A 27,349-nucleotide genomic window follows, 5' to 3' on the forward strand; every position below is an offset into this window, starting at 1 on the left:
AATTAGAAGAACTTAAAAAAAACGCAAATCGCAGGTATCCAGCTGGCATCCATCGGGATTGTTGTACAGAGCGAAATGGAAAACAGAAAGATCCGATGGAAAAAGACCAGTCAAAACATAAAGCACAAAGGAGAAAAGTTGGTATTCGTAATTCACAAGAGTGCGAGGTTCCTTCTGCACACGAAGTGAGCCAGGCTGGGACAATAGGCGAGCTTAGCAGTCGTCATCGTAATTCTCTGCCTTGACTGGCTTCAGAGGAGACTCGAGGGGCTTCTCAGTGGCGTCCTCAACGGGCTCCTCGGTAGCGTCCTCAGCGGACTTCTTGGTAGCGTCGACAATGGGCTCATCGGGGACCTCGGTGGAAGCATTCTCTGGACCATCCTCAGACTTCATGACAATGTCCTCAGCAGATTTCTCATTGAAACCCTCGGTAGGCTCCTTATCAGCCTGGTCAGCGGTCTCATCGGTGGCCTTCGTGGTAGTCGGCTTGCGAACTCCGGTCTTAGGCTTTTCGTTGGTAGTGTCGAAGGTTTGAGTGACCTTGTCGGCAGTCGCCTTACGAGTGCGAGTTGTCTTAGGCTTGTTCTCAGAGGTAGAATCGTTGCCGTTAGTTTTGTTGTTGGTACTGTGAGTGCGCTTGGGCTTCTCGGTAGATTCATCAGCATGCTCTTCCTTGGAAGCGGCTCCGTTGGTCTTGGCTCCGTTGGTAGCCTTCGAGGCATTGTTGGTCTTTGCGCCATTTGCAGTCTTCGCACGAGTGGTAGACTTCTTCGTCTGGCCATTGGCAGAACCAGTCTCGATGCCGGTAGAGGAGACATCCTGGTCAACGGGAGAAACATTGTTGCTCACATCCTTCTTGCCACGACTCGCCTGCTTCTTGGTAGGCTTGAAGATAGTGGCGGCCTCGTTGTCGGCAGAGGAGACGTCCTTGTCGACGGGGGAAACATTTTCCTGCGCATCCTTCTTGGCACGAGTTGCACGAGTCACGGGCGTCTTCTTGGGTGGCTGATCCTCATTGGCAGGGCCAACTTCGCCGGATTCGTTGTCAGAAACGGAGGTAACGACTTTCTTGCCACGAGTAACACGCTTGGTGGTCTCCTCCTTAGGCTCGATGTCGGCAGAGACAGTTTCGTCGACCTTCTTGGCACGAGAACCACGCTTCTTGGACTGAGCGGTCTCCTCCTTAGGCTCGGTGTCGTCCGAGGCAGTGTTATCTTTGGTGACCTTCTTGGCACGAGCATGCTTCTTGGGCTGGGTGGTCTCCTTGGGCTCGATGCCAGCAGAGGCTGCTTCATTAGTGGCCTTCTTGGCACGAGAAGCACGCTTCTTGGACTCAGTGGGTTCAGTAGGCTCGGTGGTCATCTCAGTGTCAGCATCGGCACCCTCATCTTCAGAACTCTTCTTTGGGGGACGCCCACGTCCACGCTTCTTGGCATCGACCTTGACATCAGCCTCAGCGGCAGCAACTTGCTCCTCGGTAGTCTTCTTTCCGCGGCGGCCACGCTCCTTGGCCTCCTTGGGTTCAATTTCAACGACGGCAGCCTCGGCGATGGCATCGTCATCATCATTGGTAGCCTTCTTGGTACGGGTTTGCTTCTTCTTGGCAGGCTGCTCGCCCGCGTTCTCAGAACCGTTCAGACCACGCTTCTTGGCAGACGAGGACTGCTCAGCTTCCTCGGACTGGGGGTGAAATTAGTATCTCAAATGGCATCAGGATACAAAATGGAATCCACCAACCTCATCGGCCTTTCCCTTGCCCTTGTGAGTCTTGACATGCATGCCGACTTGTCCAGGGCGGTTGCATTCAGCGTCCTAGGAGGCATTAGTTGATCTATTTTCAAAGGAAATGATCGAAGTGTGGAGATCGAGGAAGGTAAACTTACGCCCTTCCATTCCTCATCTTCGACGTGACCCAATTCGATGGCCTTGCGAATCTTCTCCTGGAACTCCTCACTGAGCTCCTCGAAGCCATCAAGGCGAGAGAAATCAGGCTCCTCAGAGTCCTCGGTGAGTTCCTTCTTGACATTCACAATTTGCTTGGGGGTAAAGCAACCCCTGGAGGATTTTAGTATTTCGAATTAGTTGGTCAGGGGTAGAAGCCATGTTAAGACCTCCATGTGTCTTAGCAAGGCTGGACTCACCAGTGGCGCCAAGACCAGGACTGGTAGCTCCCACCGTCAACCCAGGTGCCGACACGGAATTCACCCTTGGGGATCTTGGTTTTCTCTTTGAGACAATCAACGGCTTTGCAGCCAGCGCGGCCTTGTGCGGCAATTTCTGATCATGAAGTTAGCGGTGATGTCATGAAGGCTGTTTTAGCTCTTTGGATTCAAGGAAAGTAGGTATTTCTGTCATAAACACCAGGATACACAATAGAGATGTCCATGAATTAGGGCATGGTGTCAGTGGTGCAACAAGGACCCTCAGCTGGCACAATGGACATAGGTCCATTGACCATGCGGACACCAGTAGAGAAGACATAGAAATGTGAGACGATGCAACTTACCAAATCGGTATGGCATTTTGACTTCTTGTAGTCACTTTGCAGGTATGGGATAAAGGAAGTGTAAGTGTGGAAGTGTGTAAGTGTGTAACGGGGATGGGGAGTGAAGTAAATAAGGTAGTACCAGCTGGGCAGGACAGAGATGTGCGGGTCACAAATGACTATGTAGTGAACAAAGGGAATATGAACAAAGAAAATAAACCCAATTGAGCACAATCTGAAAATGGGAAAGTACAAAAATCAAAGTTATTGTAAGCCCAAAATCAATAGAAATCATTTAAAGTGGACAGCTGTAAGATAACCTCATTCGATAGTCACTTGACCAATATCCAAGTATTGGCTTATGCTCTCTTTCATTGTTCTCAGTAAATAGTGAGATATGAATTCCCATATGAGGAAAAGAACAACAGTACCGAACAAAGAACAAAGAACAAAGAACAAAGAACAAAGAAATGATCTCTTTGTTTGTCCCAGCCCCTTTTGAACATGCATTCTCCAGCCAATCAGAAGTCATCTCGACATATAATTATGGAGGTATTGTGTTATTTCTTTAATGTTTTTCCTTAATCGCTGCATTTTATGCTATTATTGCTTTATTTGATTGGCCTATATGTATCGTGCGTACTAGGCCTAAAAAGGGTCTGACGTTTTGGACAGTGTGTTTCCCAAGTGGTCAACAAGATGGTTGAAAATATACCTAGGTAGAGTCTGAGTAGTAGTAAACTTGGTTTTCTGTTATATTTAAGATATTAAATGTTCGTCCTACTATCCATCATTATGAGGCGACTTTGAATTGGGGCATGGTAATACTTCCTATAACCTTCTTTGTATCATGTCTTCCTTGAAGATATCCGTACCGTCGACAACATATAGCTCAAAACAATTGATAATCATTACAGGGGAAAATTGTAATCTTGGCAATGAGGAAACCATGATATCTCATAGCATTGAGAAATTTACATAGCATAAGGATGTGACAAGAAGTGTCCTCACCCACGGCCTGAGACGTTGATGGGAGTTGATTGTACGATGCTGCCATGATATCTACACCTTTAGGCACCAACTTCATAGATGTTCCCATTCTATAGGCATGGATTGTATGAGAATCAGCCACGAGGGCCCGATTCAATGTGGGAACAGCCCATGAATGGGTATTCCAAGCAGGGATAGGTAAAGAATTGGCAGTCCACACATACATAATTCCCGAGATGCCACTTTGGATATCACTAACACATGTGTCTGGGAGATATCAGATCATGAGCAATCTGAATAGCATCAAAATAAGTATCGCAAGCTACCTAGGTATACATCACAGGAAGAAAACATCTGGAAACGGTGATCTGCCATGTGCTTATGCCGCTAACCAAAGGCGGTTAGACAATTTCGATGGTTGAAGGTTGCCCAAGTCTACATCTTGAGCTTGTTACTACCTACTACTCACCTTCTCTCTGCACTCGAGCAATCAAACCCCCACAAAACATACAGAGGAAATCTCCTAGTGCCAAAAGGGAAACCTCTTTCACTACCACTCCAAAGGAGAAGACATCAATTCCTCCCACTCGCGCAAACCCCACCGATTCTACGCGGTCGCATCACCTCTCCTCAACCCAACACCCACACAATGTCCGAACCAGGCCCAGAATCCATCCCCACAAGCGCGGATCCACGCAGTAAGCGTCCAACAAAACGGCGTGCCGTGACACCGCATTCCGAGGTCGCAAGTGAGATCCAGACACTCTTCAAAGATCCGAGTAAAGACCTGCACCTACCAGATGCCTTGAAGCCTCGCACCGTGGCGTCCCTCTCGGCGCCACCAGAGATTGTCACCAATGTGCAGGGATCATCGGCCGGTGCGGGCTCCGGCGAATTCCACGTGTACAAAGCCAGTCGGCGGCGAGAATATGAACGACTGCGAATGATGCAGTCCGAGGTGGATGCCGAGAAGAATAATGAGACTTGGGAGAAGGAGCGCGAGGAGAAGAAGCGCAAGGATGACGAGAAGACGGAAAAGAATCGGAAGAGGAGGGAGAAGAAGAAGAATGCGCGTGGGAAGAAGGGTGGTGATCAGATGGATACTGCTCCTGTGGAGAGCTCTGCTGCCCCGGGCTCGATGGTCACTATGGCAGATCAGGATGGAGGCGATGTGGATGGCCAGGTGGCCCAGCAGGAAGTTCCTGGTGTCATTTTCCACGATGAGGACTAGGGGAGGCAGATTCAAACGCTGGTTGTGTACGATACGAAGATACCCATCTGGATTTTGGTTTTTTGAATCTAGGATATTCATACAGAAGGAAGACAGCCATGAGGCAAATCGTGTAACATTATGTACGGACCTCGAGCCCAATCATTTTTCTTTTTCGTCTATCAATCATTCCTCGCCGCCACCGCCGCCGCCGCCGGCGATCTGTTGAGCGGACTTTCCGCTACAGATGTCGTCGACACGGAGAAGAAGACATGCGGACTAGAGAGAAACATGTTAGTGAAATGTAAAATGTGTGGGATAACGTTAGGATGCGTACCTCGACCGCAGTCTTGATGCTCTGAAGCTTGACGGCTTCGGGCTCCCAAACACCGTACTCCTTCATATCAACCAAGTTGCCAGACTCGCCGTCCAGACCCCAGGTGTTGTGGCCCTCAACATGCTTGGCACGAAGACTGGTAAGCACACGGATGGGGCTGGAGCCAGCGTTCTGGGCCAATGTACGGGGAATAACCTCCATAGCGTCAGCAACAGCCTTGTATGGCCACTGCTGGACACCCTCGACGGAGCGGGCAAGCTGGCTGAGCTTCACGGAGACAGCCATCTCAGTAGCACCACCACCGGGAGACAGACGAGGGTGGTAGATAACGTTACGAGCAACGGACATGGCATCCTGCAAGTTGCGCTCAACCTCGTTAAGGATATCCTTGGAGGGGCCACGCAGCAGGATTGTGCAGGCCTTCGGGGTCTTGCACTTGCGCATGAATGTGAAGTACTCATCACCAATCTTCTCAATCTCGAACAGTCCGCACCCGGTACCAATGTCAGACTCCTGGATGTCATCGACACGGTTGACGATGGTAGCACCGCTTGCACGGGCAATACGGTTGTTATCGGTCTTTCGCACACGGCGGAGGGCTGTGATGTTGGCCTTCACCAGGAAGTGCTGTGCAAGATCTAGTAAAGCTCGGTGGTTAGAACATGCAATCAATCACCCTAATCAGACCGCTTGCTTACCGGAAACACCCTTCTCGGTGATAACAACATCGGGCTTGAAAGCCAGAACGGCCTCGCACATGTGCTTGACCTGCTCCTCCTCAATCTGGAGAATACGGTTCCAGTCATCCTCCTTGGAGATCTCAATGTTGGTTTGGGACTCTCCCTTCTTGTACTCAAGGGGGCAATCCAGGAGAAGAATACGCGGGTTTTCGATTCTGCGACGCATCTTGGGATGCGTGATATCCTTGTTGACCATCACACCGTCAATCACCTCAGAGTCCTCGATTTGACCACCGGGGACCTTCTCAATACGGGCGTAGCGCTTGATATCGACTTCCTGCTTTCCACTGCCGGCATCGAAGGAGACGGTTCGCACAGCGCGCAAGGCAAGGCTGCACATGAGCTCTGACCAACGGGACACGAACTTGGTTCCGATGGAGGACTGGATAAGGCTGTACATGGCCTTGTCATCGTGAATGTCGACGGGTGTCGAGACATCCTCCACGATCTGAAGGGCATCGGCGAGGGCACGCTTGAAAGCCTGGATAATGACGACGGGGTGGATGTTGCGTTCGAGCTGGGGGATGGCCTGGGCGAGCATTTCACCGGCTACAGAATATCAGCATTTACCCTCGAACCTTCCGAGATGAATCTTATCATACCAAGGATGATGACTGTTGTGGTACCATCTCCGACCTCCTCGTCCTGGGTACGGCTGAGCTCGATCATGCTCTTGGCCGCAGGGTGCGACACTTCGATCTCTCGCAGAATAGCGTGGCCATCGTTGGTCAAAACAATACCACCCATAGGGTCAAGTAGCATCTTCAACATCGCCTTGGGTCCGAGACATGACCGAATGATGTCCGCAACACTGGTGTTTATTGAATTAGCATCGAGCAGGGGAGAGCAGCGGAGGGTCATGGAATAATGTACGTCTTCGCCGCGGTAATGTTAGACATCTGTGCTTTCCGGCCAACCTGGCGCTCGCCGGAATTGGTGTCTGGATGATTCGTTAGCACTTAAAGGGGATCAACTCGATGGGGGGTAACCTACTCATCACCACCACCGGAGCCTGCATATTGGCGGTGTTTTGTTGTAGTTTGAGTGGGGATTAGATATAAAAGGGTGTTTATCACTTGTCAATATTAACAAAATATTGCACGAAGATGACAATCCAAGAGTTCCGACTTCAACGCTGTTCGCCCGCATTCCATCAAATTTCCAGGCGAAGTGGGAGCTCCCATAGGCTAGTCCATATATGGCTAGCGTGTTACCCTGACAAACCAGGCAAACATATCCAACGTAGTTAGTTATCTACGTCTTAGCAACTCTACAAATTTGTATATTCATCGTGATACCGTCTGTTTCATTTCATGTTTCTATAATATTCAGTGGACCCTTGAGAGAAGGCAAATTGCAGAAAGTAAATCAGCCTGGAAAACCGCCATCCCCGACTTCATAATGCCGAGGGACTTCGTTACCAAGATTGGCAATGTAAAAGACAGGAAGCATCATCTTAATCAAGATACATGGACGGATAAAGAAGTAGTAACAATTCCGCTGTATATTACAACGAAAAATCAGACAGGAACATGGATAAACCTGGTGGCAAAACGGGATAATCAACACCAGGGGCAAAGTTGTTAGGGTATCATATGTAGCGCCAAACGAGAATAGAAATGGTGATTAGCCAAACCACATTGAACGGCGATGCAAAATCATACAAAAAAAGAGCGGGGACAAGCACGGGCTAATGTACACGAAGCAGAGTTTTGTTCAGAACTCTCGGCTCTCTCCGATATCACACACATCAAAAACACCATTCTCAGCAAGATCATGTTTTTTTCAACGCCTCCTTGAGCTTCTTGGGAGGCTCAAGGACATCCTCTTCAGTAAGTACCCAAGTGCCCCAGTGCATGCCCAATGCCTTTTTGCACTTGGTGTCTTTGAAAATACGAACAGCATCATGGGGGTCAGAATGTGCTGGACTGAAAATATGACGAGGAGCGTATGCTCCAATGGGGATCAAGCCGAGATCAAATGGACCCCGGAACTCACCTACCTGCTCGAAGGCAGGACATATGGGGAAATTGTACTTGGGATCCCAATCATCTTCCCCTTCTGGCAGCTCGTCCACTGCCCTGTAACCGGAATCACTGGGTTGGAGGTCAGCAAAGCATGATTCTAATAGTGTGAATGGGGCCGAGGGAGCTTATCATACCCAGCAAAATACACCTTGCTACCGCCAGACTCAATCGCCCAGGAAGCCCATAGTGTCTTGTATTTGTCGAAAGGAGTGCGGGCAGTAATATGCTGACAAGGCAGGCAACTGATGCGCGCCTTGATCTCTGCTGCGGCGGAAGCTTCCCCTACTGGTTCAACCTGGGGTTGCTTTTCCTCCTTGGGTGACATCGCAATATCACGCTCATCCCACCAATCCATCTCGGTTACATTTTTGATGCCCGAGCTGTGGAACCAGGACTTGTTGCCTAGTGGCGCGAAGAAGTGGCAATTGGGGTGCCTTTTCGCGATCTCCGAGACAGTTGGGTAGGACAGATGGTCGTAGTGATTGTGGGAGATAACCACCGCGTCGATGACAGGAATATCCTTGATCTGACATGGGGGCTCAGTATAGCGCTTGGGACCTAGGGAATATGGCCCGCAGCATGGCCCACAACGCGCCTCGAACACTGGATCAAACAGTACTCGGAGACCGCTTGGGAACTCTACATAGTAGCAGGCATGTCCAAGCCAAGTTGCGCGCAGCTTGGGGGTCTCTCGGCTGGGAAGAAATTCGGGCTTGCGAATGGCGACGGTTGGCGGGGTGGTATCGGGGGTGTTCGCTTTGCCGTTCAATCGACGCAAGCTGCAGTTACATGCGTTAGATACTCGTTTGGTTTCGATGGTCGACAATTACCTACATCATCATTTGCATGATATCCTTCGAATCCATATCACGAAAAGATCTACGCTGCTGGTTAGTCTATACGACGGACGATCGAGCGACCGGAATGTCACAGAGCCTCACTTACTCCCACGGGTTTCTGAATCCAGTCTTTGCATGATGACTTTTCTTCAGAACATCCTCCGGGCTAGGTCTAGCCGGAGATTTGGCCACGGTCAGCGCATATAGCACTTCAGTAGTTGGTGCGGTGCTCATGTTGCGGATTGCTGGATGAATAACGCGTTGGTACAGTGTCCGCCGAGTAAGCGGGGGGTTGAAAAGGAGTCGCATGGGAGGCCAAGGCTTTATTAAGAACACAGCCCCCTCGTCCGGACAAAAAACACGAAGACACTTTGGGCAGAGGAATGTAAGATGCAGAAAATTTTCAAGTCCGATATCTCCGATATGGGGGCCATTGCCTACCCATGTGAATATCGGGGCCACCGTGTAAAGCTATACATCTGTCCCCATATTGAATAAATACAGATCAACTAAATGTATATTCCAACATTGGAAGGTTGTAGTTCTCCTGGATGTCCTCATTGTTGATTCTCCCATGGATTATCTTGTGATATGACCATGCCGACGGTACCCAAATTCTCGGCCCGTTGTAACTCCGATATCTGCGCTTATCGATCTTCTCGACCTTCGCGATCTTCAAGACACTGTTGATTTGGTATGGAGCCAAATGCGGACCCTAGTGCTGCGCCGTCTGCGGGAGACCTGATTCTGCAGCAGAGAACACAGGCCCTACAGTCGGCGCAAAAAGGCGACGGAAGTCTCCTCTCGCAGCTCACCAATAATCCCTTGTTCACAGCGGTATGAGACCTGGCAGTGTTTCGATCCTAAACGATGTGCTAATATTGTTTTCTTATTAGGGATTTGGCCTTGCAGGTCTCGGAGCCGGATTGACCCTAGCACAGAAAGGCGTTCGACATGGCGCTGCTCTTCTTCGCCGGCGGATGCTGGTAGACGTCGAGATCAGCATCAAAGATGACTCCTATCCGTGGTTCTTACATTGGATGACTCTTTACCAACAATCACAACTCAATGCAGGCAAAGCTGCAGCGAACACCTCTACCTACATGGACCGATTCCTCCAAAAGCTCACACCTGGCATGCGCCACCTCTCCATTCAAACGCAGAAGGTCGAACATTCGAACGGGGCGATTCACACACACTTTTCACTGATACCGGGGCCTGGAAAACACGTTCTCCGATACAAGAATGCGTTTGTCTTTGTCAATCGTATGCGCGAGTCGAAATCCCGCGATATTCAGACTGGAAAGCCATGGGAGACAATCACCCTTACCACCCTCTATTCTCAACGTCATATATTCGAGGACCTCTTCACCGAAGCCCATGCGTACGCCGCAAAGGGCCACGAAGGCAAGACAACAATCTATAACAGCTGGGGCACCGAATGGAAACCATTTGGAAACCCACGCCGGAAACGTCCATTGGAGTCGGTTGTTCTCCACGAGGGAGTCAAGGAACGTGTTGTGGCAGATGTGGAAGACTTCATTTCAAGTTCATCGTGGTATCATGATCGTGGAATTCCATACCGACGAGGATATCTCTTATACGGTCCTCCGGGTACCGGCAAGAGTTCTTTTATCCAGGCACTAGCGGGCGAGTTGGATTACGACATTGCCATTCTGAACCTGAGTGAGCGTGGCTTGACTGATGACCGGTTAAATCATTTGCTCACAATTGTCCCCAACCGAACGTTGGTTCTGTTGGAAGATGTGGATGCCGCGTTCTCGAACCGACGCGAGCAAAGTGATGCAGATGGCTACCGTGGGGCTAATGTGACTTTCTCGGGACTGCTCAATGCACTTGACGGAGTCGCTAGTGCAGAGGAGCGCATCATCTTCCTTACTACCAACCACGTTGAACGACTCGATGAGGCGTTGGTCCGTCCTGGGCGTGTGGATATGACTGTCCGCTTGGGCGAAGTGACTCGTTACCAGGTCGGATGCTTATGGGATCGATTCTATGAGGATATCGATACCGACGGGGTTTATCGCAAACTTTTCCTGGATCGGCTTCAGGAGCTTGGCTTGATTGAAGATGAATCGGGTAACAAGGCTGATCGGTCTATGAACACCAGCGCAGCTGCTCTCCAAGGCTTATTTTTGTATAACAAGGGTAATATGGAAGGTGCGATTTCCATGGCGGAGGGTCTGACCTATAGTGTGCACACTGAGGCCTTGGGTCAAGACCAGGGAAAGAACGAGTAATTGTACAATACTTAGGTATCATGTAAATAAGATCATTAAAATATATAGACATTCATACATAAGTTATAGGTAACTACATACAACAATATATATCCAAGATAGTTATAGTTAGGGAAATAAGCTTATCCCCAAACTGGGAATCTGGGATCACCAAAGGGTAAACCTCGGAGATTTACTCCGTACACAGATCCACCTTGAAAAGATTGTTTCTCTCACCGATGACTGACTAAATATGTCAAAAAAGTATTTGAATATTTGAATTATTGAAATATTTAACTGTGTCAAATCCATTGCCCCTCACTTCCCCTCTATCCATCCCCGCATACACACATTCATCATGGTTTACACAATCGTCGTTCGTATGTGATACCCTTGTCATTGCTACTAGTATTTCCCATGCTAACAATAATAGACCTCCGCGCCAAGTCGGACGAAGAGTCCATTTCCAAGCTCAAGGCCAAGCTTGTTGAAGCATCCAATGTCTACTCGAACGACAAGGAAACCCTCTCTTGGTTCGTGATGCAGTCCGTTTTCGATAAGCAGGACTTCACCATCGTCGAGCGTTACGTCCAGGAATCCTCGCAGGAGTACCACCTTAACAATCCTTACTGGAAGACTTTCGACCCTTACGTGATTCCTTTGTTGGAGAAGGATATGGATATGCACCGCTTGGAGGAGTTGGAGGGCTCTACCATGTAAATTGTCCCAGTTGTGCAAGAAATAGAGACGATTCAATAGCATTGCATATATTATTCCACACTATTAGCATTCATTTAGAGATTAAAATGGTCCTCGAAGGATCTTAAAGCGGAAGGCTTTTTCGTGGAATCGGGTGGCGAAATGGATACGGCATTTAATGATGTAAGGTGAGTTAAGCGCTTCTAAGGAGTTTAATAGTTATATGATGCGAAACCATTAAAGTAAGTCATTACTATTCTCTTAATTTATTTATCTATTTAAGAACATCCGGAGCCGACAGACCGAATATGCACATACTAGGGTCAATCGGGTCAACAGGGTTAAACCAACTTACTCCCCGACTTCTTCACTGCAAAAATAACCAGCCAATATAATCTCTGAATCACGATAAATATAGATTCCCCATAGTCCTACCACCAATCACCAGACTGCATTGAAGCGCCGCTACTGCAGATGGACGTGCTCATCCCAGGATGGGGGCCAATCACACCCCTAATCGGTTAAGCGCCCACCGTATAAGCAGGGTTGTCACACATCTTGACGGACCATGTACTCTGCTTGGTCTGTCGGGCTTATGCGCATATTCGGTGAGAATGGGGTATATCTCAGTCGACAGCCCCTGCTTTCGCGCTCTGTCTTTGTTTATAGCATACTTCATTTGTGAAAATGAGTGACAAGATGAATCAATTTCAGTTATTTCCACCTCCATCGCCCGAGGTAAAGAGGTCTAATAATCCATTTCGCAAAGCCGGTAAAAGACCAGTAGCCACATCTGAACCGGCCTCTTCAATCCCTCTTGAGGAAATCAAGGATTCCGGCAAGACTGAATCCTTGCTGCTTCGGATTATCGAAGACACACAGGATATTCCACCCCCACCACCCGGGAATGCTTCGAGAACCAAGTCCCCGCCGGCTACGGCGAAAGCAGCTCATGATACAAGATCTCCTCAGTCTATGCACAGTCAGAATCGTCAAGCGAAAAGAGAGAACCACCCGCCCTTGCCTTCACATGCTAGTCAAAGCAGCAGCAGTAGCAGTCATCACACTACAGGCTCAACTGTCTCCCCGCAGTCATCGCAATCGTCTGCTGCCTCAGTCCCGATGAGATCGATGTTCCCTCAGCTCGACCCAAAAGTACCTTTCAATCAGCAGGTATATCACGCACAGCTTCCAGATGCCCCACGACCTGTCAAGTCGTCTCGGAAACCTCCAAAGCTTACGCTGTCGACAAATACCGAGATTGACCATGTTCTCGGGCCAAAGACTGTGCCTGCGAGTGTCCTCAACTTCCCGACTGGGGCCTTGGAGTCCGAGGAGGTCACATACTCATCCATGGAGGAGCTGAAGATGTTATGGGAAACGGCCAATGGCCAGAGACCGCGAGACCTTGTTGGGACATTGAACCTACGCATGACAAAGTAAGATTTCACACCCTCCAAATATGTATGCTATTATATGCTAACATCTCGCAGAACGGGACCAGCTACATTCACTCTCGGAAACTGCCAGAACCCATTCTACACCCTACAAACATATTCAACAAACGAACTCGCCCTAAGCAGATGTGATCCCTCCAGACCAAACCACGACGTCCCAATCATGATGATGAGCCTCGAAGACCGCATACGCCGCGAGCATCCGAACGATGGACTCGTCACCCTACTGTTCTCCCGACTAGCAGCAATGTTAGCAATAGACCAAGCCGACGAGATAAGCAAGCAACACCACTTAACCCCTGCCGAGACCGCCGAAGTAGAAACCGATGCACTCAAACGGGCCGCAGCACAAGAGTCCTGTCGGCTTTCCTGGAACCGCCATCAACGACTATACGAGCTACGGCACCCCTATCTGTCGAAACACAACCCGCCCGCTCTTGTCGGCACCGCCGGGATTCCACTATCGCCCGTGCGATCCCAGTCTTCGGGAATGGTGCACATCACAGTCTCCGCTCCGTCGAGCGACGCTTCTCCTCGCCAGCCGCCAACGATCATCGTAACTAGACCGGTCTCTTCCACGGCAATGGAGGCCGCCCAGCAAGCTGCTAACTTACGCACGTCCGTACTCCCCGTCACAGACTTTGACGAGCCGCTTGCATCCTTGGATTTCGCTACGAAAACATTTTCGATTTCCCCGGCTGCGGTGATCGCTACGATTCCCTCTCTATACGCCATCGACTCTCTCATCGCTGCAATGCTGGCAGTCGCCGTCTCAGACGAAGCCACGAACCCGATCCTTGCAGACATGGTTCTCGGATCGCCGAAGTCGTCTAGACCGCCGACTTCCCACAACCCCGGCCCTTACTCAATGCCTGTGTTCCAGGGTAAATTGGTGACTACGGTTGCTGAACGCGAAGACGCGGCAGAGAGCATAAACCTGGCATCGCAGATTAAATCTGCGCAGAAGAAGTCCAAAGAGGCCTCGGGAAAGAAAAGTGCTTTCAAATTCTGGAATAGGTCATCTTCGAAGCCGCAGGGAAAAAGTCAACGCTCAAAGAAAAATAAAAATCAGCAGGTTGTGGTTGAGGAGTTTGATTTGGAAAAGTATGGTCGATATGGAAATAGTTCGTCACGGGAGGGGGAGAAGTTGCCTGGACTTACTCGCACTATCTTACGTATACTGTTCTTTGGCCTGGATTTGATTGTGAAAGGGTTGACGCTTGTTGTGAAGATTTTGGCTTGGTTGTTGGTCAAATCCACGCGATGTGTCACCAGCGAGAAGTTTTGAGCTGGGCTTGAATCTTCTTATTCTCTATGTCTGTTGGTCATTTTTGGATTTCCTTTTTATCTTGGATGGTTGGGAAGCGATGGGGTTAGCTTTTTTTGGATTTGTAGTTATACCCAATTTGATAGTTCTTCGCGGGCCGCGGCAATGATGAGTGAGGTATGAGTTACTTGATTTCTCTTTGATGACAGTGAAATATAAACATTCAATGGCAACATGGCTTTCTACATCCAAACTATGAAAGGAATGTGTGGCAGTTTCTTGGAATGCAGGTTGGTACCTTATTCTTTGAATGGAGATTTTGTTTTACAATTCGCAATTCTAGTGTTTGCCTTGTTCCTGTTATTATAGCAATATAAAGACTAGCAGCAAACTAACAAACCTAACAAAGAGCAAGAAAGCGGGTAGGTATCCTATTAACACTCATATATTTCCCTCGCACCAACACTCTCTCCTACCTTTCCTTTATTCCTTCATCGTTATATATGACATAAGTTCTAGACCTCAGGATCGCCCACAGAGTCCATAGCCCAACCCAACCCAGCCCACCAAATGGGCTGGGTTTTGGGCCTATGCCTCGGCCCATCGGTGGGTTATAGGCCCGGAGCATAGGCCCATAGAAATAATGGGGGCCTATGATTGGGGGCCCATTATGAACCAAACAATATAAACATGCCAATTTATCGTAGCTATATAATTAATGCATTTTTCCCTGGGTTTTTTAGGTATTCAAATTACCGCCTAAGCTATATATAAAGCTATATAGAAATCTCCTCTCTCTTCTAATTAGGGATATTGATAGAGAGAAACCTTAGAAGGTAAATTAGGAAATATAAATAAGAATTAAATTTGATTTTTATAAAACTTTAATTTCTATAAGATGTACTTATTTTTATTAGGGGTTTATATAGTAAATAGAGGTACCAAAAGTATTACTATAGAGAAAGCGATAATTATATCTATCCCCTCTGGTCTTTATGCGGATATTTAGTAATCCTTCTCGGGGCGAATTCGTGGTCTACGGGTCAAATTGGATCTTTTTGGAGTGATTTTATATAAGATTTTGTATGAAATCTAGTATCATGATGCTGAAATCAGTATAATACTTAATTCCTGCTTCTTACTATGATAATATAATAATACTGAATATATAGGTTGGTGTATGGGCTGGGGGCTTGGGCCCATTGATGGGCTATCCAGAGGTCTAGACATAACCACGACAGCTTACCTACCGTTATACACTTCATATTTCCATATCCACCACAGGCTCTAACACTCAGAGAGGTCTCACAATTCACAGACGCCATGCGGATTTTTGGGGCATATCAAACTGTAGAGGGGTATATGTAGCACCGTAAATGGGAACACTCGTCACTTCACAACTGAAGTCTATAACATCAATGTCCACATTATCCTTAGTATTAAAAGTAAACCATTTTCACATTCCCCTATCAGCTTCTCAAAGCCAGCAAGGTCTCCATAATCTACCTCATCTGTGACAAAAAAAGCTGAATCACCATCTGTCAACTTTGACAGTCAACTGATTCCTTGCCGCCGCCGCAACTCATCATCATCAACGTCAAGATATGCAAGCGCCCATCGCCCTCTGGACACTTTGATCAGCTGCTTCCATTCATCTCTAGTCTGCTGATATACACCAGGCATGTATGCTCACAAATATAGCGACCCCTTACCCAACCCTTGATATAAAAGTCAACTTACACTGATATTAACCAACATTTTAGTCCATCGAGGTCCTTCTCACAAAGTGGCTTTTAACACACCGTATCTTAACACTTCATGTGATTGATCTCGGGTATTGCCTATAAGAATCCCAGTGTCTTTCACTCGGACGTCAATCCCTCGGACGTCAATCACTCAGACCTGGTGACTTAGATGTGGTCCCTTAGGCGTCTATCACTTTGATATTCCTTGAAGTTGTTCCTTGACGTTGTTCCTTGATGTTGTTCCTTGATGTTGTTCCTTGACGTTGTTCCTTGACGTTTTTCTTTTTGACGTTATTGTTACTTGGACGTCTATCACACGGATTGTCTACCACTTGGGCGGTTCTCCATCGAGCCTCCTTCGCTTAAGAATTTACGTCCTCTTACCTATGCTCGGTTCAACCATTGAATCGGAAACCTCCGCCTTCGATCTCGCGCGCTCAAGTGATTCTGTTGTCCTATAAACCCTCTGTTCGCACTCGCTAACTTACCTATTTCAGCCTACGAACTTGCTCGCACGAGTAGCTCAACCGTTGGAGGGTTTCTCTCGCTTTGACGTTTCATCCTTCATCACGGACTTCCTACATGGCTTTCCGACCGGTGACACCACTAGAGCAGGCATCCCGTGTCTGGGAACTAGGAAATGTTCCTATTGTCCCCGGTTTCTACGAATCTGGTCCGAATGACGAGCTCGCTGGCAGAACCTTGCCTCAGATACAACTCGCATCCCCTGATTTCGATACCTCCAATCTCAGAACCCCATTTCCACCAGGGGTTGATCAATTGCGTCTACGCCTCAATTCCCCGTCACTGAAAAGACCCCCCCGAACTCCTGCCAGCATTCCCGTCGAAAAGACTACGTTCGCAAAGTCAGTTGGCCGGTTCATCAGCTTTGGATACCACATCTGACGACAGGATACCTTGGGATATTTGCGAGCTTATTTGGAATATGAGGACTCCTGTACTGAAATATCATCACCGGAAGATCGAGAATGGTTCATCTGGCTACAGTTGCTTGGCGAAGAAGGCGATTTTCAAGGAACTCGAACGTCGAGAGAAGGACGGAGGTCATTGAGAAAGCAATAGCAGGATGGAGTGGTCAGATCAGATGAACTACAACTGTCACTAGCATATTTTCCGGAAATATTCAGGTCATTCATACCCGGAGTTCTTTATTCTTAGTGATGCACTACTGTGATGGAATCGCGGCCACCAAGGCCAAAAGCTAGGATGTAAATGTCTATTCTAGCTAGAATGATGCCTAGCTAGGTATCGTGGGCACGCTATTTCTTCGACTTGTATCCTCCTTGAGTGTCTGTTGATTATTTAAAGCATGTTTGTTGTATGTTGCATTTTGGACAGATTTAACATTTTGGACAGATTTAAAGCACACGTCTGCACGATAGACATATGAATGATGCGAGTTATAGACGTACTTCCGTATTCGACGTACTCGACGTGTGGGTGGGTACTTTCGATCACTTGCAAGTATCACCATTGCCCTAAAGTCCATGTCTATTTCGATTTACATGAAGAAAAAATTCCTAACCCCCTCAACCCAGTAAATTCCCTGCCTTTTAACACAACGAAGATCCATGAAACAGAAAAATGAGACCATTTTCAATTCAACATTCCTCGGAGTATAAGGGACCCAGTGATACGCCAGGAAAGCCACAGGGACATGGAAACTGGCACATTCTTCCATCATTCCAGTACGATAAACAGAGGATTAAACGTACATGATCCTCGCAGGCGTCAGACCAGAAATGCAACCAGAAGCTTATTTCTTAGGACAAGCACGTATCTATATCGGGCAATATCCACCGTCAGGATTCCTGGACGTCATAAACCCCGTTAGCCCCCACCATTAAGGGATGAAGGGATGTGATATCAAGGCGAATGTTTACTGTGGAAATATCTGACAGGAGGGGTCTAATTGTATATAAAGCACTCAGTATCTCTCGACCCGGCCGGTGGTCTCTCTATAGCTCCGTTCTATTATATACTAGACTTCCCATAGTATCGCACTTTTCCAAGTCCGAAAACTTCCCAAGAACCATACATACAATATCCAAGATGCGTTACTTCATCACCGCCTCAGTCCTCGTTACCGGCGCTCTATCCCAATCAACCGACGACTACCTCAAATGCGCCGTAAGACCCCCAACCCCAACCTAATAAACCAAATAAACAAACTAACAAACTAAACCCCAGAGCGCCGCCATCGGCAGCATCGACCCATCAACCTTCACCACCTGCACCGACAAAACCTCGCAAGAATGCTTCTGCGCCAACAAATCCGCCCTTGAAACCCTAACAACCTCCACCGTCCCCGCCTGCGCAGGTCTCGACCTAAGCACCATCTCGTCAACCCTCTGCCCCAGCGAGCGCGAAGCCACACCCGCCCGCCACGCAAGCAAGCCCATGGAAATGGCCGATAAGCGCGCCTACGTACCCGAACCCGCTCCGCGCGTTGTCTACGTGACCAAGACCCGCTCCGACTGCAGCTGCAAGAGCACGCCTGTTGTCGAGAACCCACTGCACGTCTCGCAGATCTCAGTTGACGTCCCAGCGTCTAGTAGCTTGGCTTCTGTTGCTGCTGCTTCGTCGACACCGGCTGGTCGGGAGCATGGGTTGATGGGTGGTGCGGCTTCCTCGTCTGTTGCGTTTGGACCACAGGCTTCTGGGGCAACGCCTTCGGCTCGGCCTTCTGGTGTTGATCCTACTCGGTTCTCGCCTTTCCAGGGGGCCGCGGCTGTGGGGCCTTCTGTGAACGGGGGTGTTGCGGTGCTTGGGGTTGCGGCGGTTATGGCGGTTATGGTTGCTTTGTAAGTTGTCTGAAGGGGGACTTGTGTAAAGGGTTGATTGGGAGGGTGACTCTTGTTTTGTTTTGGCTTTGGGTTTAGTGTTTTATATTGGATTCTTTTTTTCTGTTTGGAGATTGGTATTTCAAATATTTTGAACTGGAGTTGTAATGATACATGAAACATTTCTGGCAATGTTATTGATCGTGAAATATCTGTAATTACTAATTAACGTGCGCCAATCTGTGCTGATCATTCATAAACATGGCGAAAAAAGCGAATACAGGTTCCGCCTATGGAGGTAGCGATTCAACCCTTGCAGTCGAACTTCAAGACCCTTGTCTTGCGACTCACTCTGGGAAGAAGCTTAAGCGTGGACTGCCTGCTGAACCTTAGGGTAAAGTTGCACCAGCTTGTAGTAGATATCCGGGTGGTCATTGATCATGACCTGAGGGTCCCAAGCCATAGCGACGAAAATAGTCTCAACACCACTACCAATGGGAGTCATGAAGACCTGGCAAACCTGCAGACCAATCAAGAAAGCGAAAGCCATGATGACGGCGGTGAAGTTACCATCCCTGTTGTAGGCAGGATTGGTGAACTGCAGATAGAGATAGGCCAACAGCGCACAGACATAGGCGACGAAAGTCGAGCCCATAGTCAACACCGGACCCATCAGACAATCTTGCACGAGAGCATCGATTCCTCGGTCGCGCATCATTTTCCACGTATCCTTGGCAGCAGGGATATAAGCCTTTCCATACAAGGCAATGTGGCAGAACGCGTAGCGGTTGAAAAGAGTAACAAGCCAGTCTAGAAGCGAGATGAAACATCCCAAGACCCAAATGGCAATACTACCAATCATGTTACCCTGACCAGCCTCGTGTCGCTGTGCGATCGAGCACGCCTGACGCAACATGTTGATGATGGCGATAATCAGACTGCCGAAACTGATACTGCCAAAGGAGTACGTAGTTGCGCGACGGAAGGCTCCTCGGGTCGAGCCCTTGGGCATGCCGCCGGCGGACTTGCTGAAGAAATACCACGAGCCGTAGACGCCCGCGACGGTGGTATGCACTGTGTTCTTGATCCACTCACTGACCCAGTACATAGCGAAGGTGGCGTAGACGACAAGACCGATGACCTTTGCTCTGCTGCAGCCGCCGTTCGCGCAGGATGGGTTGGTACCAGTGGAATCGGGCTCGTATGCTACGTAGATCGAGACCATAGTGACGGAGAACCAGGCGGCGAAAGCGACTGTGACGATTCCACCTATCGCGCTGACTAGGAAGATGTGTCCGTAGCCGCGAGCTACATCCATGGCGGTCTGTAGCATGAAGGCAGTAAAGGGGATACGAGGGATCCAACTGATGAAACAGATGATCGCGAAGACGCCAAAGAGGAGGAATACGATTCCACCACCATATTGCTTGCGCGCGATGTAGTAGATTCCGGTTGCGAGGGCGAAAACGATGTTGAGAATACAGGTCGCCCAGATGAATGTCTTGGTGAAGTGCCTTGCGCCCATGAAATAAAGGAAAGATAAAACTAGGGCGACGACGAGGACAAAGACGAATAGGACGAGGGTGTTGGTGTCAAGCGAGAAATCATTGGCCGAGTCGTAGATTCCTCCTCCATTGAAGCCTTTGTTGGTGGCATACTTGTGGATGGTAAGTCCTGACACGGCGGCATACCCGAGGAAGACAGCAATCAACTGTGTAACAAGTCAGTTTTGAAGGTGGTGCTCGGTGCGATAGCGGTGAAACTCACCAAAAGGCCTGCCCACAGATCATTCCACTTGGGCTTCTCGATCTTGAACGCCTGGTCAAAGCTGTATCCTGACTCTGGGACATTTTGGTGGTACTGCGGCGGTGGTTTGGCCTCAACTGGGGGTTGCTGATAGGTTGGCTGCTGGTAATTTGGCTGCGGGTAATTTGGCTGCGGGTATGGTGCAGGGGGATTATTTGGCTGTTGATAATTCCCATGTTGCTGGTCATAACCGTAGTTTGGCTGAGGTTGGCCCTGAGGCACCTCGTTATAATAGCTGGCTGCTTGTCCACTCATATTTGTGGGTGAAGCTCAAGACGAAAAGAGAAAAAGGAAAAAAGGAAAAACAGAAAGGGGAAAAGCATGGACACCGGACTTGACCCTGGTGACGACACGAACCAAACAGACGAGCGGAAATCTCGATCAAAATGAACCTAAACCTTGGAAGATCAACCAGCCCTAGAGATCGCCGATCCAAGACGCTAAAGAATCCACTAAAGACACTAGTAAAATTCAAAAGGATTCAGCTTGTGAATTTTTGTTTGACACTGGGCACAATTTTGAACTATTCTAATTCTGTTAATCCTATTCATACTGTTCAATTGAAACACTCCGAGCTCTTATTTAGTATATTATTTGACAAAGAGTTTAGATTTCATTCAGCATCAGAGCAAGGGTATCCATGGATTAACAAAAGTCCAAAAATGTAACTTGGACCTGCCCAAGGAATTGGATCCTCGGAAATTGGAGAGCGGGGGGGACTCCGACCAATCTCACGGCAAAACTCCCATCTTCTTCAAGAATTAGGTACCGTGGTTTATCAACTACGACCTCCCCCTTACACTCTTAAATAATAAATAATACTACTCTTTGTTATTTCGAATTCTTCTACTCTGTACAACCCTGTCAACTCTCAAACATTGAAGTTATATTTAGTCCTCCGCCTTTGAAATAGTGAAAGAGACAATTCCCACTAACCCAATATTCAGGATACCACCTACTAAGCTCCCACTCGATAATAGTCGAAATGAGCACCAGTCTTGACGACTACTTTAGGTGAGATTTTCACAGTACATAACACCCATAGCTGCAGATCAAGTTGCTCTGGTTTCCACTCAACTAACTCATCCACGGTTTCGAGGAAAACTCTGGGTGCCAAGTAGGGCACGTTCAACCGAGGCTTCGAGGTTGGAGATTGAGGTTTGGTTGACATGGTGGAGGCAATACTGTGGGTTCAATGCAGAGCATAATTAATTTCGGGTGAAAGCCGAGGGTGAAACGCAGGGAATTTGCCATCGTAGAACCCAAGAAAGGGATACAAAGGGCTCGAGCGACAAATCATAGTTTGCCGAGCGTTTGCTGTGTCATATTGGCCGATTATTACAGCCCTATAGGGAGAGTGGATAGCTTGAAATTTGAGAATGCCAAGTCGGTTGCCTGCTTGGCACAGAACTTGGATGTATTTGTGGTTTATATGTACACATGCAACAAAATAAATGCTTTAAAATGTTCGGTTCCCCCCCTTTTCGCCTTTCGAAGCCAAGACGCCTATAATGCTGGCAAAGAGCTGCCCTCGCTAAACCCCGCTTCACAAATATGATTACAGACATGGACGCCAGGATGATCATTCGCTTATCGAAATGCATGTTGTTTCAAGTGCCGCCAGGAACCCACGACCCGATGCTCGATGCCCGGAATCGGTGTGCGGCTTCGGCCAGTGAACTCATCCGTCTTGGAATGAAGCTGACCTTTGCCGAAGGCTACTGATCGTCGCAACTTCTCTTCGCGGATAGCCGTCCGGCGTTGAGCCCGAAGTTCTTCGATCCGACCTTGTCCGACGCGATGCCGACGTACAAAACATTCATCCATCAAGGTGTTTGCGTCCAACAGCTTTTTAGGGATGGTTTGGACTATCTGAAATGCTTCCATAGGGTCTGTTACGCCGAGGATGTCCTTTTCGCATGCTTTGAAGATTGCCAAAGACACGCGGAAGAAAGTCTTGGAGCCTTCGTAGAAGAAAACATCCCAAACTCGGAGCGTGGTTTCTAGAGGTAAACTTCCGATGAAAACCGACATGAGCCAGTTAGTCAGTCCCAGGGTTATGTCCGGCAGCCGAGAGTTCACTGTTAGGGGAGGCATTTTGCCCCGTCCGGACGGGGTCCCTCCCATGGCAGCGATCTTGGAATATATGCCCGGCATGGAGTCCCTGAGCAGGACCATGAGAATCCAGAGGTCAATGTTGGCACCTTCCAGGCTGATCTCATGGGTTCCAGGCAAGTAGTCTGCAGCAATGATATGCAGCATCCAGAATGCTTTTTCCTCGGGGAGGAAAAGAAGTAGCATCCCCGTGATGAAATTCAGAGACTGGGTATATCCGATTTTCGGGTTATGCAGCGCATAAGCATACAGAACTCGACGTAGGGATTGAATCATCTGCGTCTCTGTGGTGACATTAGAATAATTCGGATTACTGCTCCCCGAATCTTGCACTCGCTCGGTGACCTCCGGTTTGAAATGAAGATTGTCAGGGAATGTGCGATGCAGATCACGCTCAATGTGCTCCTTGTCGTCGTTACTTGGTGTGCTCATGGCCTCCCCAACAAGTTCATCATATTGGCCAAGATTCCGGTTCAAAAGCTCGTACCCGCCGGCATAATAGAACCAAGCCGCACCTCGGAATTCTGGGGGAATTCCTTTGCGAACAAATCGCTTGACCTTCGAAGACTGTGGCGGGAACTTTGTGGGCTCTGATGTGGGTAGCCCATGTTCCTTGAGTAATTCACACCATTTGGTTCTCCGTTGCGTCACATGGTTGGAGTAGGACCCTTTCCAGGTCTCGTATTCGTCCAGGCTTATATACTGGGTAGCTTTGCGAAATCCGTAATCATCACGAGGGCCGTTTCCAGAGCGGAGTTGCGGCGGCACTAATCCGGGAATAAACACTTTTTTGGAGGTCTGTCGTTGGTGTACATGATGCACCTCTTCGGCTACCGGCGATGGGGAAGGAGTGAGATCGCGCGGAGGATCTGGCATAACAGGATCTAACGAGTCGGGTTCAGGATGTTCTGGAAGTGTAGGTTCCAATGGTGTGAACTCTGGCGGGGATTCGGGAAGTATAGGCGGTATGGGCGTGGGTTCGGAATAAGTCAAGTTTGGCAAAAACAATGGATCTGCCCTTGTGTCTTGCGGCATGGTAAATTCTGGCATCGGGGGTATCGGCGGAACGTCGCTCAGCGACGGAAATTCTAGTGGGTGTACTTCATCTAAGTGTGAATCGCGTGATGGCGGAGGCGTTACTGATGGCGCTTTACTCCCTGTGTGGGATTTCGGCGAGCCAGGCTCTTCAGTCACGTCGCTGAAGCCATCAAGATACATGGAAATCGCGTCTTCCACACTCATCCCATTGTCCATCCCATAAGGCGCGTCGGGGGTATCGGGTGAAAGGTCGGTGATCGAGCTGCTCTTAGTCAGGACACTGCTGCGCTCTGTTCCGCTTGCTTGTTCAATGCTCGAGCGCCAAGTGTCGGACGAATTGACGCTTGGTCGGGGAGGATTTTCGTCGGCGGGCCCGTTTGCTGGGAAGCGTGACAGAGGCACTCCCTGGGGGCTCAAGTCCTGTGGGCGGCGCTCCATAGATTCCTGCGTCCTTGGGCGCCTATTATTCAACCTAGATGTTGACATGGATATACGGAGCCCACCTCGCGCAGGCATAGGTTTCCGATGCATCGGCCGTTCGTATTCATCTCGCGGCGCCCAATTCGGGGGGGTGGGTTTCAGGTGGTGTGGCGTATAGTTGAGGGCGACCGGGGGGCCTAGGGGTTTTCCATTCGCCTCTCGTACCCTGCGAGGGTACGTGGTGAGGCGGAGTGGGTGGCCAGGGGTATTCATGAGGGTTACGAGGCTGTGGCAGAGGCGAACGTGATCTCTGGCGATGTGTTGAGCGGGGAGAGTGAGGTGAGGACGTCGGACCGTAATTTGCAGTTCGCGCTCGTGGATCGACTAGAGACTCCAATCGCGGTGGGTGAGGAACTCTATGCCGGCCGGGAAGGTCGAAATCAGCCGAGGGAGGCGGATATCGAGTGTTTACGTTTTCTGTGACCATGGCCACGATGTCGCACCCCGTTCCCGCTGGACATTTGTTATCGCTAACGGAGAGCTATCAATCGATAATCATAGGATCTTCGGGCCGGACAAAGGGAGATTTTCAACAAAGTGGAGTGCCAAATGGTTAGAGAATGAATGAGGAATTTGGTGAAACGAAAGACAAAGGGTGAGAGACCAAATTTGGGGAGACAGCCTGCCAGAGGACTGTGGAAAAAGAAAAGAGAGAAAAGGCGCAGTTGAAACGAAATCAACAAAGTCCTGATCAGGTTTAGTGTCATGTGACGTAATATAGACAAAGGGGCATGTTTAACTACAAAGTACATAGTTATACAACATAGTATTCACAATAGAAGTGCATTGAGCCGTTTAATATGTAGTTTATACACTATATCTATTCAATTCTATAACATCCGCATTGTTCTGATCCTTGTATAAAAAACCGATAGGTCGGAAATTCATGTGTCGATCAAGAACTCTAGACTTTTATACGGAGTACTCACATATTATATAGTTACAACAACATAGTTAAACAATATTTTACACCTTTTTCATTATATTCTATATTCCGATGTCAATTATTTTTACCCTTTTAGCTACAAGACCAATAAGGGGAAACAATATATAAGGGAAAAAAAAGGCATGTAAAGGAATATCCAAATAACTACAAACAAAGACTTAAGCACCCATCAATTCTTCTATGTTACTCCATAACCCCTGAATTCTAGACCAATTGAATATCTCAAATCAATATCAATATTTGGCCCTTCCTCTTTTCATAATACCCAATTTATCTGCCCATGGCCGTGTGGAATGTACACGGGTGATTAGTCCACTCGAACCCTTCCGTCTGCGGATAGCGGATCTCAACTGTCAACTATTCCAATTCGATCTCACATTGACGTTTTCGGATCCGTTTCGAGAGTTTATTTCTCTGTCTCCCCGGAATAAGGCATGATATACCAACAGGATTTATGTATATGTGCCAGGGGAACTGCAGCAGCTGCATTATACTATTGACCGGTACCACCAGCAGTGAACCCATCTGCTCAATATGGCCATTGTCGACCCGGCGACCAAGCAATCTGCATATTACATCCGTCCCAGTAGCTGGGCAGATGTGAGTATTATTTTCAATCCCCCGCATGCTGTGAAACTGTCGCTTACTGGCGTGGTCGTTTCTATAGGGTCTCCGAGGAATTGCCGCTCTTTTTGTGGTCGCGAGTCATACCTGCCTCTCCTTTGCGACATATCTGATCCCGCCGTCTTTCGCGGAAACGGGAAACTCTATTTTATTTCAGCGACCATTCTTTAGACTGGTCATACAGGGCCAGGCCTGGGTAGCCATCTTCCTGGTGCTACTCGGGTTCGTGAATGCCCTAAAACCGCTCCAGCTAGCCCGACGAGGAGCTACCACCGATGCTCTCGCTTCGCTCTCGACAGGCGCGTTCCGTCGAAAGTGGAGACTCGTCTTCCCCGCTGCCCTGATGACAATTTTAGCCTGGCTTTTATGTCAGTTCGGTTGCTTCCAATTGGGTAGAAGGGTGGATTCATACTGGCTGAGAGCGACAAGTCCCCAACCAAGCTTGTCCTTGGGCACTGCCATCGTGGATTTGATACGACAGATAGCGGGAACTTGGATGTATGGAGAAAATGCCTACGACCAACCGCAATGGGCATTACTACCCCTTTTCCGTGGCTCACTATATGTATTCATGACCCTATTGGCTTTGGTAAATACCACGCCACTTTTCCGCCTTTGTGCTCAAATGGCCCTATACACCTATAGCTGGATAACTCTGGATGGTACGTGTGGTCATATCGCAATACTAAATACAACGCTGATAATTTATTACAGGTACTGTGGGTACGAATATTTTCGCTGGCATGATACTAGCGGAACTATCGTTTTACAACCTAACGTCGCTATGGCCACGCCTCGTCTTCAAATTCCTACCATACGGCCTCGTCACTCTGGGCCTTTATATCTGTTCGTACCCCGATCAATATGCCGACCAAACTGAATGGTCTTCGCAGCTCGCATTGCTTGCCGAAGTCATCTTCCCAAAAGATGCCAACGTCAGCCGCTACTACGCCAGTCTTGGGGCACAGATGATCTGCTTTGGGGTAATGCTTTCACCCCTCATGAGACGGATGCTCTCCCATCCCCTGCTGCTATGGCTGGGTTCGATCAGCTTCCCACTATATCTCGTCCACGGACCACTAATGCGATCTGTTCTGGTTTATCTTCTGTATTTTCCCATGTCACTTGGCTTTGAGCCGGCTTTAAGAGCAGATGGAACGCCTGACCCGGAGTCTTATATTCCAACGCCGGGCCCATTCCGACTTGGGATTATTCTGACTATGTTTTTTGTGTTCTTACTCTATGTTGTCCAACAGTGGACGAAGCACATAGAACCAAGGGTGGGTGCACTTACAGCTACCCTTGAGAGATTCTCCCGTTCATGGGGTAAGAATGCGACGTGGACTTCAAAAGGGAAAGATGAGATGCTGCCTATTGCGTCTGTCCGTGAGTTAAATGTATAGGCTCTTTATTGGGATCGTTATTGCTTCTTGGTATTTAAGAAGGTGGCGTTTGGATTTCATAGAGCTATGACACTATGTATGAATTAAGCTTCCTTCA

At 48.6% G+C, this 27,349-nt stretch overlaps 14 protein-coding genes across 14 annotated transcripts; 7 read left to right on the plus strand and 7 right to left on the minus strand.

Moving 5' to 3' along the window:
- Nucleotides 1-213: 213 nt before the first annotated feature.
- N7516_000910 (PARP-type zinc finger-containing protein) lies at nt 214-2,522 on the minus strand (the record flags this gene model as incomplete). The annotated part of the gene is made up of 5 exons (XM_057213632.1): nt 214-1,680; nt 1,738-1,812; nt 1,884-2,055; nt 2,142-2,277; nt 2,507-2,522. The coding sequence occupies 5 exons, from the start codon at nt 2,520-2,522 to the stop codon at nt 214-216; spliced, it is 1,866 nt and encodes a 621-aa protein (XP_057075515.1).
- Nucleotides 2,523-4,124: 1,602 nt separating this feature from the next.
- N7516_000911 (PRKRIP1 family protein) lies at nt 4,125-4,706 on the plus strand (the record flags this gene model as incomplete). The annotated part of the gene is made up of 1 exon (XM_057213633.1): nt 4,125-4,706. The coding sequence occupies one exon, from the start codon at nt 4,125-4,127 to the stop codon at nt 4,704-4,706; it is 582 nt and encodes a 193-aa protein (XP_057075516.1).
- A 165-nt stretch (nt 4,707-4,871) lies between these two features.
- On the minus strand, nt 4,872-6,780 carry N7516_000912 (chaperonin-containing T-complex subunit CCT3; the record flags this gene model as incomplete). The annotated part of the gene is made up of 6 exons (XM_057213634.1): nt 4,872-4,964; nt 5,023-5,660; nt 5,721-6,311; nt 6,365-6,573; nt 6,636-6,702; nt 6,756-6,780. The coding sequence occupies 6 exons, from the start codon at nt 6,778-6,780 to the stop codon at nt 4,872-4,874; spliced, it is 1,623 nt and encodes a 540-aa protein (XP_057075517.1).
- Nucleotides 6,781-7,536: 756 nt separating this feature from the next.
- On the minus strand, nt 7,537-8,937 carry N7516_000913 (uncharacterized protein; the record flags this gene model as incomplete). Its single annotated transcript, XM_057213635.1, has 4 exons — nt 7,537-7,858; nt 7,924-8,568; nt 8,624-8,668; nt 8,735-8,937. 4 exons carry the CDS (start codon nt 8,935-8,937, stop codon nt 7,537-7,539), a joined length of 1,215 nt encoding a protein of 404 aa, XP_057075518.1.
- A 387-nt stretch (nt 8,938-9,324) lies between these two features.
- N7516_000914 (bifunctional AAA family ATPase chaperone/translocase BCS1) lies at nt 9,325-10,889 on the plus strand (the record flags this gene model as incomplete). The annotated part of the gene is made up of 2 exons (XM_057213636.1): nt 9,325-9,465; nt 9,525-10,889. The coding sequence occupies 2 exons, from the start codon at nt 9,325-9,327 to the stop codon at nt 10,887-10,889; spliced, it is 1,506 nt and encodes a 501-aa protein (XP_057075519.1).
- A 337-nt stretch (nt 10,890-11,226) lies between these two features.
- On the plus strand, nt 11,227-11,588 carry N7516_000915 (putative quinol monooxygenase; the record flags this gene model as incomplete). The annotated part of the gene is made up of 2 exons (XM_057213637.1): nt 11,227-11,248; nt 11,302-11,588. 2 exons carry the CDS (start codon nt 11,227-11,229, stop codon nt 11,586-11,588), a joined length of 309 nt encoding a protein of 102 aa, XP_057075520.1.
- A 666-nt stretch (nt 11,589-12,254) lies between these two features.
- N7516_000916 (uncharacterized protein) lies at nt 12,255-14,312 on the plus strand (the record flags this gene model as incomplete). The annotated part of the gene is made up of 2 exons (XM_057213638.1): nt 12,255-13,006; nt 13,061-14,312. The coding sequence occupies 2 exons, from the start codon at nt 12,255-12,257 to the stop codon at nt 14,310-14,312; spliced, it is 2,004 nt and encodes a 667-aa protein (XP_057075521.1).
- A 2,306-nt stretch (nt 14,313-16,618) lies between these two features.
- On the plus strand, nt 16,619-17,108 carry N7516_000917 (uncharacterized protein; the record flags this gene model as incomplete). Its single annotated transcript, XM_057213639.1, has 2 exons — nt 16,619-16,902; nt 16,949-17,108. The coding sequence occupies 2 exons, from the start codon at nt 16,619-16,621 to the stop codon at nt 17,106-17,108; spliced, it is 444 nt and encodes a 147-aa protein (XP_057075522.1).
- A 1,001-nt stretch (nt 17,109-18,109) lies between these two features.
- On the plus strand, nt 18,110-18,865 carry N7516_000918 (extracellular serine rich protein; the record flags this gene model as incomplete). The annotated part of the gene is made up of 2 exons (XM_057213640.1): nt 18,110-18,187; nt 18,248-18,865. The coding sequence occupies 2 exons, from the start codon at nt 18,110-18,112 to the stop codon at nt 18,863-18,865; spliced, it is 696 nt and encodes a 231-aa protein (XP_057075523.1).
- Nucleotides 18,866-19,204: 339 nt separating this feature from the next.
- N7516_000919 (uncharacterized protein) lies at nt 19,205-20,901 on the minus strand (the record flags this gene model as incomplete). The annotated part of the gene is made up of 2 exons (XM_057213641.1): nt 19,205-20,551; nt 20,608-20,901. 2 exons carry the CDS (start codon nt 20,899-20,901, stop codon nt 19,205-19,207), a joined length of 1,641 nt encoding a protein of 546 aa, XP_057075524.1.
- A 703-nt stretch (nt 20,902-21,604) lies between these two features.
- Nucleotides 21,605-21,817, minus strand: N7516_000920 (uncharacterized protein; the record flags this gene model as incomplete). The annotated part of the gene is made up of 1 exon (XM_057213642.1): nt 21,605-21,817. One exon carries the CDS (start codon nt 21,815-21,817, stop codon nt 21,605-21,607), a length of 213 nt encoding a protein of 70 aa, XP_057075525.1.
- Nucleotides 21,818-22,236: 419 nt separating this feature from the next.
- On the minus strand, nt 22,237-24,237 carry N7516_000921 (putative GTPase activating protein (Gyp3); the record flags this gene model as incomplete). The annotated part of the gene is made up of 1 exon (XM_057213643.1): nt 22,237-24,237. The coding sequence occupies one exon, from the start codon at nt 24,235-24,237 to the stop codon at nt 22,237-22,239; it is 2,001 nt and encodes a 666-aa protein (XP_057075526.1).
- A 106-nt stretch (nt 24,238-24,343) lies between these two features.
- Nucleotides 24,344-24,706, minus strand: N7516_000922 (uncharacterized protein; the record flags this gene model as incomplete). Its single annotated transcript, XM_057213644.1, has 1 exon — nt 24,344-24,706. One exon carries the CDS (start codon nt 24,704-24,706, stop codon nt 24,344-24,346), a length of 363 nt encoding a protein of 120 aa, XP_057075527.1.
- A 1,053-nt stretch (nt 24,707-25,759) lies between these two features.
- Nucleotides 25,760-27,252, plus strand: N7516_000923 (acyltransferase family protein; the record flags this gene model as incomplete). Its single annotated transcript, XM_057213645.1, has 3 exons — nt 25,760-25,825; nt 25,893-26,511; nt 26,564-27,252. 3 exons carry the CDS (start codon nt 25,760-25,762, stop codon nt 27,250-27,252), a joined length of 1,374 nt encoding a protein of 457 aa, XP_057075528.1.
- Nucleotides 27,253-27,349: the final 97 nt, after the last annotated feature.

This window comes from Penicillium verrucosum (genome assembly GCF_028828655.1).
Source record: "Penicillium verrucosum strain IBT 35672 chromosome Unknown utg000001l_segment0_segment0, whole genome shotgun sequence".
Classification (NCBI taxonomy): Eukaryota; Fungi; Ascomycota; class Eurotiomycetes; order Eurotiales; family Aspergillaceae; genus Penicillium; species Penicillium verrucosum.